We start from the raw sequence: 11,178 nt of genomic DNA, 5'->3' as shown, positions 1-11,178 counted from the left end.
CGCGGCGCCGCGCAGCCCCGCGCCGAGGCGCTGCCCAGGAGCCCGCTGCGCGCCAAGAGCAGCCCGGCGCGGAGGCCGCCGCGGGGCCCGGAGGCGGCAGGTGCCGCCGAAGACATAGAAGTGCTGGAGCTGGGGAAGGAGGAGGCGGCGGGCGGCTCGCTGTCGCTGCCATGCCCCCCGCTGCCGGCAGCCGAGCCGGCGGCTCCCGACGCGGAGCCGGCGGGGGAGGAGTGCAGCTGGGCCGGCCTCTTCTCCTTCCAAGACTTGCGGGCTGTGCACCAGCAGCTGTGCTCGGTGAACTCGGAGCTGGAGCCCTACCTGCCGGCCTTCCCCGAGGAGCCCTCGGGCATGTGGACGGTGCTGTTCGGAGCCCCGGAGCTTTCTGAGCAGGAGATGGATGCGCTTTGCTACAAACTACAAGTTTACTTGGTCCACAGCTTAGACACCTGCGGCTGGAAGATCCTTTCGCAGGTGCTTTTCACCGAGACTGACGACCCTGAAGAGTATTACGAGAGCCTGAGTGAGCTGCGACAAAAGGGATACGAGGAGGTGCTGCAGCGGGCCCGCAAGCGAATCCAGGAGGTGAGGCTGGCACATAGTCTGGGTCCCTTTACCTTGATGTTGCCTGTTTTTTACCCTGTGCCATCTTATTTAGTTGTTCTCTCCTGCTGCTCCTCTCTCCCTTTGCAGAACTGATCAATTCACGAACCAGAAAAAAAAAGGTACAGGAAGAGAAAGCTGTCTCACTTAAAGATAAAACTTCTGAGACTCTAAGAAAATGAGGCTTAACCCTTTCCAAGATCTCTGGTGTCAGGATTAAGAAGGTGCAGATTTCCCTGGTCGTTTAAGTGTGGTGGAATTCTTGTGACCAAGAACCTGCTGGTTTGGGCAAGGTCCTACCACCAGACTTTTGTTGTTGCATTTGCTTTGCACCAGGATATATTGGAGTCTGGGTTTTCCTGTTTAATAGGAGCAGCAATATGTAGTGTTTGGCAGTACAGTTTAGGCTTCTGAAGACAAAAATTTCTAGGTTCCTACAGGCTCTGGGTGCTGAATCTAGTATTTCAGTTGAGATGATGTTTCTGTTGGAATTGGAATAACTACACTTACGTTAAGCTGGTAAGTCTTCAGAGCCTGCTTCATGGTTTTTAGGATTTTACTGGCAAGCTCTCTGGTCCTAGCATTGCCATTGTCAGTCAGCATCTGACAAGGCTTGGATGTTTCAAGTCATACCAGCTCTCTCTTTCTCTTACTTTTTTCTGTTTAGGGGAAAAGTAGTTGAGGAGGTTGATACTGCTGACACTGCCTCAGCCTGTGAGATWTTTTTTTCCTGCTTTTTTGTGGACTGAGGTACCCGAGGACCCAGATTTTCCCCAGTAGTTTTGAGAATTTTACACCTCTTTTTGTGTTTGTATGTTCTGGACCAACGCTACACAAAGGTCTATCTAGACATGGCTTTATGTATGAATTAGATTATGGAATTTCTAATTTTGCAAATACCTTCTAAATTCTGTTGTATGGATATAAGTCAAGGTTGGCTGCTCCAGCTCCTTGTATGCTGCCAGTACTGCATGTTCAAAAATGTGTGGTAGTGAACTTTTTTTCTCCTGTATGAACAGTTCTGTTAAAAATGTGGATGTGGGAATGATTATCTAACTCAAAGTGCATGTTTTTTTGAGAACCGTTGGTTCAGAATTACTCTGCAAGAACTGTTTGTTATCTGGAGAATCTCAAATTCTGTTAGCATCACTAACATGGGCAAAAAATGTATCAGTTATTGGTAGATTATACAAGCCTTATCTGTCAGGATTTTTAAACTACAGCATCTTATTCTCGATTAATATTCAGAATGTGGTGCAGATGAAGTGTTAGCATGTATATGTGTATTTTACCACAGTGCTACCTTCCTTCCCCATGGTAACCAATCTAGTGGTGTACCTAAAGTCAGTCAGTTCAGGTGTACTTCTGTCACTGTCTATTGTGTAAGTTGATCCTTCTTTAATTAAAGGTAGTTCATGTTTAAGAAAAGAAACCAGTAGAATGAGCTGCTCTTTCCCTTCTGGCTCTTGGGTTTCTATTTTCCTTACCTGTTAGTGGTTTACTTTGTTCATGATATCTGTCTTCTGAGAAAATATCATTTGTTGTTGTAATTCTGAGAAAATGAAGCAATAGATGATAGGTATTGCTGGATATTTCTGAAATAAAGGTTTTTCACAGCATCAAGAAAAACCTACAGAATCAACATTTCATCTCTTTTTTTTTAATTCACTTTTCCATTTGTACTTGAAATCTTCCTGTCAGCTGTTGGGAATGTGGAATTCCTGCAATTTTAGATGAGTTTACCTCTTATCAGAACTTTGAGGAGAGATGAGTAAGGGACTGTGTAGAATTTGCAACTGAAAAAAATATCAAGGAGTATAACAAATAAGGAATGCAAGCTTGGTCTAAAAGCAAGTTTAGAACGTGAAGACTTGGGCTTAACATTTTAAAGAATGCTTCTGAGGTTTATAATTATTTAATATTTCAGAATATTATTTCCAGGACAAGTTTCTCTGAGCAATTAAAATATTATTGTGAAATGCTTGCGGAGTTTGTTGATTGGTTTTTGGGATGGAGAAGCCAAGTGAGCAGCAAAATCTCTTGTGTTCATTGTTTCAGCATCCCCTGCTTGGCCATCTGCTGTTTCAAAAGTTAGTCACTAGCCTGTTTATTTTCACAGCAGTTAATAATTGCTGTGCTTTATAATAGGCATTTTTATCTGTTTCAATTATAAACCTTTAATAAGCCAGAAAAATGTTGCATGTAGAAACAGATCCAAGATCAGGAAGAAAAAATAGTTGGAGAGGAACTATATGACCTGGAATTAATTTCTTCTGCATAATTTGCCTTTCTGAAATAGCGTATCTTTTTWTTTTTTTCAAATAAAACTATTCTGAAATATTTTAGGAACAATTTATGCTAAAGTAAAAACTTGTATCTGTAGGAGGAAATATTTTTCTACTTTATTTTTGAATACTAATAAACGCTTGTTTGGAGCCCTAGTTCATTAAGTTTATGCCTGTTTAAAAAATTAATCAGATACTTAACTAGAAGACAAAGCTCCCAAAGGTAAGCATGACAAAGAATCAGTTAATGGCTAGATAAAAAATGTTATTATTGTAATAGAAAGGCTGCCACTGAATCCTCATTTGGGATTCCATCTTCTTGGCCAGTMTTACCAGTATTTTAAACTTCTGCCTCTGGAAGGCAGAAAAAGTTCCTTTCTGTRCTCCTGTCACTGCCAATTTCATGGCTATTATAATGTGGAAGATGTTATTGTAGGATAAGTGTACGTACTTGTAAATTTTTGTCCGGTAACGTCAAAGATGGTGGTGTATCTCTTGTCATTGCTATATTGGGAAAAGGTTGTATGTGGCCACCATTTTACTGAAGAAGCGTAGTTATTTGTGTAATACGAACTAGATTAAGAGGGATTGGGGACTGAATCATGCTGACAAACATAACCCATTGCACGCTTATTCTTTAGACAACCACAGTTGTCTTAAGTTTGACAGATGACAGTCTATAGGATCTTGAATACCAGTTAACAGAACTAGAGACTTGCTTTCATTTTGTTGTTGTTCATGAWAATCTTTGAATTCTGGTATCTGCAGGCAGACTGTTGAAAGATGGTCTTTGTGTTCTGCGTGTTCAGAAACACTTTTTGTACGTGATTAAATTCTGMAGACATTCTGAGACCATCATGTTTTCTGTGGCTAGTTTAAGATTGTCTTGGAGTGAGGACCTACTGATAATTTTAAGCTCTTTCCCCTGTATACTGGAAGATTTTACTAAGCACCAGAAAAGCCCAGGAGACTTTAATTTGATGTTGATAGGCTTCATTTTACTTTTGATTCAAAGGGCTAGAAAGATTAAGAAAAGTTTCCATCTAAACCTTTTGTCTATTTTGTTATGGATAACAACTCATTGTTGTATGAGAACAAAACACAGGTGTGTGTGTGTGTGTGAAAGCTGTATTGTCATTTTATTTTCTTATTTGGTGTGTTTATATTTTTTTTCCTATGACGTTTGCACAGCTCTAGTAGAGAAGTTTTGGTTTTGAATGAATGAACTCAGATTGTCAAATCATACATGTTGATAATGACTTGGTCCACTTATAACTGATTTCACATTTGCTGATTTCAAAGAATGTCACGTATTTCTGTGTTCATCAAAATAACCTAAGTAACAGCTGTGGTTTAGTCTTTGTTTTGTTGAGTCTGTTCTAATATTTAGTGAAAATAATATTTGTGATGGTCTCAGTAACCAAGAAAACTTTGTTCRGTACTAAAATAAATGTGTTAGATAGCATGGCACTATATGAATACTGTGATATTCCAGAAGTAAGGTAGCTGTTTCTATTGGCAGTTTAAAGAGTTGGAAGTTTTTTGTATTATTGAAACGTTGAATTTTTTTTATATATATTGATTTGTATTAACTTACTTCTGGATTACTGAACAGTTTGGTGTTGAAATCACTATCAGTAAGATTTTCATACAAACCAGTGAAATACCTTCTGTGTAAGAGGCAAAGACAACTGAATCCTGTATGTTAACTTCAGTAATTAGATTTAGAAGTTTCATAAGGTATATTGTGAGAAAGGAGAACACTGGTTCAAATTTAACTTTGGGAACATAGTTAAAAGAAGATGTGCTGTTTATATATTTTTTTTCTGATGATGTGAATAGAACAGAATTAGACTAATGCTTAGCATTCTGGAAATCCTACCGATATTTGCTTGAAAGCTGTTTGTATGTGCTCATTAGCTGTAGAGACAGCGCTTGTTTTCAGCAGAACTGTTCTGATTTTCTCCTCAATACTTCATAAATAGACTGTTTAAGTATTGTACCAGTACTGTAAGTTAGTGCTAACCAAAACTTAGCATCTGTTAGCAGCTGTAGGRTATGCTGTGTAGAATAGGTAAGTAGTCTCCAAGTTACTACGAAACAGCCACATGATAGTAATGCGCTGGCTAGTACTTCTGTTGCTGTCCAAACGAAGACATTTTCTCAGTGTTTATCCTTGCCAGCCGTCATCATTTTATTTATATAATCTGCATTTGGAGTCATTAGCAATTATTTATGGCTGTTTTGAACTAGTCTGAAGTTAATAAGAATTTTAAAGACTCGGCACCTGTAGAGGTTGGACGTCATACCTGATTCACTTGCTAAGCCTGAGACCCAGCAGTAAGTATACTGTGCTGTATTTTCAGATAAGCAGAATGACATGTGGAGTGATGCTTTTCCCCCTGTCTTCTAGAAATAATAGAAATTAAAGTCACATTGATATTTTTCTTTTCAAAGTATTTCAGTGAATTTCTGAAATGTGTCTATATATGTAAATATATACTACAAGTTAAATATTCTGTTATGGCAGATGATACTAATGGACGACATGGAAGGATGGAAAGGATTTTATATCATGCTTTCTTGAGATTCCTGAACCCTTTTAGTAGAAAGGGTAATTAAATAGTGCAAAGCCTAATCATATAGCGAATCATATAGTTGCCCAAAGTCTTAAGATATGATTGCATTACCACTCTGAAACACATGATTTAAAATGGTTTCTAGGATTCAGTATTTGGAAGACATTAGATCACATCACTACAGTGTTTGCTTCTCTCCTTAGCTTGTGAAGTAGAATGTTCTAAGCTCAATAAAAATTTCAAATTAAAAGGTAAATAGTAGATTTTGCAATCATTTGTCCATTTTCCATTCCAGTGTTTTCCATTTGACATCTTCCTGACTCAGTGCTTCCCCCCCCCTATTGCTGATTTCTTTAATTCTGTTTTATGGGTAGCATCGAATAGCTTGAGATCTGTAGAATTGTGCTTGTAGGGCTACTTAGAGTTTTAGCTGCTGCCGTTGTTTTTCTCAGTCTTTTTCTGTTGTCTTTTCCAGTCTCAGTAGGATTCTTCTCCTAGATTTTGTGTAATACCACCCCCCCCCAGCTTCTGCAAGTCACATATGGCATACATATGTGGATAGACTTCATGTATTGTTTTATTAATGCCTTGTTAGTTTGGCAAGAGCTAGCTAGCTAGCTGAAGATGATCTGGAACACTACTCGATTTGAAAAGAGTAGAATGCTTTGTAACTGTGTATTCCTTCAAGACACAAAGAAATGTAAAAAAAATATATATACACAAAGAAAAAGAGAACTGCTTGAAGAATTTGCTTACCTGACAAAACTTAAATCTTTCATCAAAATAATAGTAACATTCTATAAAAATATAGCAACACTGTTCAGTATGACCCTTAGCCCAGTAAACTTGACCTTAATTTTTAGAAATTAAAGAAACAGTTTGCCAATCTCTTAGTTCTTGTCCCTATCCAAATACCTGAGAAGAGAATTAGGAAAAAACATTTTCTTATGATTRTGTGGAATTTCCTGTGTTTTGATTTGTGCCCATTGCCTCTTATCCTGTCACTAGGTACCACTGAGAAGACTCTGGCTTCATCTTCACATCGTCCCATCAGATATTTATAAACATTGATAAAATTCCCCTGAGTCTTCTCTTTTCCAGGCTGAACAGTCGCAGTTCTCCCAGCCTTTTCTGATCTGAGAGATGCTGCAGTCCCATAATCATCTTTGTGGCCCTTCACCGGACTTGTTCCAGCAAGTCTTTGTCTTTCTTGTACGGAGAAGCACAGAGCTGGATGCAGCACTCCTGATACGGCCTCCTCGGTGCTGAGTAGAGGGAAGGATATATTTGAGCTAGTATTCAGAATGCTATTTGTTGAATACTGCTTGTCCTTAAAATAAGGTTGTGTTGTGAGATGTTGAGTGTGTTGCTTTAGCTGTTGAGGGTATCTTTTAAAAGCAGCTCAATCCACCTTGTCCTTTATTCTCTCCGGAGAAGAATCAACTATTCAGATTTGGTGATACAGCATTACCCACAGTAGAATTATAGTATGGGTATACTGTACAAAAAGTAAGGGAAACAAATGAACACTTATTGAACTCTATAGAGGAATCTGTGCCTAGAACATATTTTGCAATTTTGGGTAGTTCCAGTGCCAGATGCCAGTAGTATGAAAGTTATTCATTGTTTCTTCCCTCTATCCCAGAAAACAAGCAGAACTAATTACAAAGAAATTAATTTCATTTTAAAAAGTTGATGTTAATTTACTATGTATTAAAAACTTGTAAATAAGATACTCTGCTGTCATAAATATTTTACTGTGTTGAAAAATGAGTGTTTAGAAGTTTTATACTGCTGCTGGTACTCAGCATGACAGTAAATCTGGAAAAGTGGCATATTAAGATAATGGCAACTGTAGTTTTAACCATATTATTTATACTGATCTTTATTAGAAGACTGAGAATTTTTAAGGAAGGGAGCCAAAGTTAATATGCATTGGAACAATTTATTTAAAATACTTAAACATCTTTTAGGTTACTAACATCACCATAACTATTCACAACATAGTTCACTGAAAGTCYGTTTGAGTGCAGTGCTATTTAGTACCAAGCATGGAAGAATGTTTAAGAATGGGAATGAAAGAATTTTTGTGTCCTTACAGAAAGTAATAATATGATCTGATCTAGAAATCTGATGGTGATACCTGCTAGAATATGGATGAGTCTTTAAGAAAATTACTGAAGCCTATGGATAACTCAAACGTGATTATAAAAATGGTCCAAATCTTTTGGGCAGGGAGATCCGATGATCTCATAGCATCTTTTAGTCATAAATACTATAAATTAATATGGGAAATGTGTTTTTGTTTTAGTTGTTGAAACTTGGCCAACCATTTTCTGAAAGAGATAGGCCTGATTATAATTAAACTAAACCATTATCAGTTGTGAGAATATTAACAAACAGTGCTAAATTCATCCCTACTATAAAAAGTTACTTATCCCACTGAAAGCTTTGGAGACATTCTACTGTTAAGCCTGCATGAGTTTTTAACTTGCATTTTTTTCAGAAATGTCTCCTTGTTTACTAGTTCTTGCTTTTCATCTCTGTCCTTTCTTCTTAATAACTTCCTGTTAGAGGTTTATTTGTGGAGTTTGAATTTTACTTTTTGATCAGCTGTCCTAGCAATAGCCAGAGAGGTATTTTGATGTGAGGACAGCTCCCTTGGCAGGCTGGTGTTTGAAACTTGTCACGTAAAGCTGTGTAGAATAGATGCAAATAGAGTGCTGCTGCCATGTCTGCCTCTTACTCCGTTGACTGGTTGCAAAAATTTTGGCACAGATTGTTTTTAGTTGAAAACCTTTTATTGTTAAGTTTTTTTTTGTTGTTTTTTTTTCCCTCTGGATTTCCTCTCCAACTATTTGTGGTATTTGTACAGTAAAAGCTACCAATGGGATGGAATGGTAAGGAATTTTTTTTGTAATCTATGAGGCAGACAAACGTTAACCATTCAGAAAAGTTGGAACGATTCATGGACATAAATTTAGTTTTTGGCTACAGGTTCCTTCTGAAAAGGTGTTATAAAATACTTTTAGTGTGTCATTCAGCAGTGTTTTTCAAGGTTTCTGAAAGTGCAGTTGAGTACTTCTGCTTTTGGAAAAGATGTTTAAAATTGTTGTTTTACACTACTATTATAATACTTTTCAAGATGCAGTTGTAAACAACTGTTCATATGATCTTCCTTTAGAGAAACTGTCATGTTATTGGTATTAATGGAACAGGATTTGTTTTTCCTTTGAAAAAGATGTTTTAAAGATTTAATTAGCATTTGTTTGTGATGACTTGCAGACAATTTATGTGGGTCATCTTAAATGAATTGTAGCATAACTTTTCACAGAACAGTATTGCATCGTGGCTTGTTTTCAAATGCTTTAGAGAGAGAGTTTTGTAAAAGTTTTTTTTGATAACTTGAAATCATAGATTACTGAATCACAGAATGATTGAGATTGGAAGGGACCTCTGGAGAGTATCCAGTCCAACCCTCCTACTCAAGCAGGGTCACCTAGAGCATGTTAGACAGGATCACGTGCAGGTGGGTTTTGAGTATCTCCAGAGAAGGAGACTCTCTAAGAGTCTCCTATTATGTTAGAAGATTATTTTGTTAGACGGGATCTCTGCAGATTGCCAAGTCCATCCTGTGCTCAAAGTAGGACCAATTTAGATTAGTTCTTCTTTTAAAAAAAAGAACTCAAATGATACTGTGTACTTTACATCTCTGTTTTAAGGAAAATTGAAAAATGCGTGAATGCAATTGTGAAGCTTTTGAGGGAGGCAAAACTGTAGATCAGTCATATACATTCCTAAAAAGTTACAGTTTTCCTAAAAATTACTCTATGGCTTCAGAGCCCAAATTATTGCAGTTTGCCACCACTAGAAATGAGTATATGACAGGAGTTTTGTGTTTTAAAAAAACCCCAAGGTACTTTAAATATTGGATCAATCTGAGAAGAGTTGGATTAATAAATAAATTGTATGTATTATTTCAACTGTGCTTTATTGTGCTTCTTTTATCTGTATGGTTCAGCATGAAGAGTTTTATCAGAAATACTAAACACCCTTGTTAGAGTTGGCTGGATTTTGTTTCTCCCTAACATTTCATTGGTATGTCCTTTCTTCCCCTCCCTGTTTCTCTGTGAAAGTAGGAACAAAAGCCAACCCAAATGGATAACAACACAGAACACAACCTTGATACTAATTTAAATTACTCTGTTCTGAATGTTGTACTGTTAGGAAATTGATTTAATAGTTTGATAGTTACATGCTATTTGCTGTTAGAGTGGGAGKAAAAACTGTGCACAATATGAGATGCCAGAAGTTTCTTGATACCTTATTTAGCCTCTTACTAGTTAATAATACTAGGCTGTAAATGTGGGGATTGTGTTGCCAGGGTTTGTTTTTTAATGTTGTATTCAGCTTTTACATTAAAAAAATCATTTTAGTTTAGAAACTTACAAAGTTTGGCTTAATCATGCGTAGTGTTGTTTCCTTCTTAAACCTGACTTTCCATGCCTTCACCTTTGGATAAGGTGCTGTAGAGGTTGGATCGAAGCTGAACTGTAGTAGCCTTTGGAAGTTGCACAGAGGTCCATTGGAATTACCCAGCAGCTGTTGCCTAACATTTGAAGGTGGCTAACAAGCCAGCCACCCTATCAAAGGGAGCTGAAGAGCTGGCTCATGCCCGAGTACATAACCTACCTTTCATCAGYTTACTGATGCTGAAATGGGGAGATCCTACCTCTTCCTTTCCTTGAGTTGTGCTAATTCAACTCATTAAATTCCGAGAAATTAATCTGAGAGAAGTTCCAAAAATACTCTTCTGCCAGATACTCAGTTACTTTGTTGAAGGGTCTGAGAAGGACCAAGCCAGTGTAATGGAGGGAGTGGGAAAATGTACCTGAGAGCGGATGGAACAAGRAACTGGGGTGGAGGTGGAAGAAGAAAAGGAAGGAGAATGGAAAATGGGATCTCCTTTCAGTAGGAGCAAGCCATTAGTTCAGCTCAGTTTTAAGAAATAAATTCACCCTTACTAGTGCTCTGAGTCTGTTTTTGCCACAATGCTCTATCTCCTTTAAACTAGATTTTAAAGAAGTCTAACATCAGATTAATATTTTGCAAATATTATATATCAGACATTTAAGACTATCTTCTACCACACCAAATGCATTGTAAAACTTGTAAGAATACTAATTCAGTGCTGATGATGAAGTTCCATGAGTTGACTTCAGAGTGAAGTTGTTTATACCTTAGAATTTTTTTTTCTTGTTTTGACATTTGTTTTCCTAGGAGAATTGTTTTCTCTTTAGCAGATTAAGTGTTGGCTAGACCTCTGTGCCCCAACATTACAAATCTCACACAAAGGAAGGGGCTCTAAGAGTAATGTCATAATATTCATTTAAATAAGTGCATTCATTGTATGCAAATTTTATTCGATTTAGGTGGTTGTTGGCTTTGATACTCTTGGAAATGTTTCCTAATGAACAGCAGAGATAAGAAACACAGAATGGAGGATCCGTGGACCAAACGTTAGTATATTTTGTGGCACAGCATGAACACTTACCTTAATGTGTGTTCTCACTTGTCTGGTTTTTGGGTGTTTTCGATCAAACTCCTGCAGGAAAAGTTAGAACTTATTAGGATGCRAGTAGAGTATAGCTGTTGCCAAGCCTTCAGGGTGAGGTGTTGCCTGGAAGTCTTTTGCTTTAATGTTACTATGTTCC

At 37.5% G+C, this 11,178-nt stretch overlaps 1 protein-coding gene across 1 annotated transcript in view; it reads left to right on the top strand.

Annotated features, from left to right (window-relative positions):
• Window positions 1-3: 3 nt before the first annotated feature.
• JMY (junction mediating and regulatory protein, p53 cofactor) overlaps window positions 4-11,178 on the top strand; it is a gene marked incomplete at its 5' end in the record, with an annotated part of 64,336 nt that continues 53,161 nt past the window's right edge. Inside the window, one exon of the mRNA XM_085322044.1 lies at window positions 4-582. Within this exon, the coding sequence (XP_085178170.1) occupies window positions 4-582 (579 nt within the window). The remainder of the gene's footprint in view (window positions 583-11,178) is intronic.

The sequence above is a fragment of the Rhea americana genome, unplaced genomic scaffold (genome assembly GCF_003343005.1).
Source record: "Rhea americana isolate MKP2758 unplaced genomic scaffold, rheAme1 scaffold_74, whole genome shotgun sequence".
In the NCBI taxonomy this organism is placed as follows: Eukaryota; Metazoa; Chordata; class Aves; order Rheiformes; family Rheidae; genus Rhea; species Rhea americana.
The sequence above is the reverse complement of the archived record's forward strand: the minus strand, read 5'-3'. Positions and strand labels throughout refer to the sequence as shown.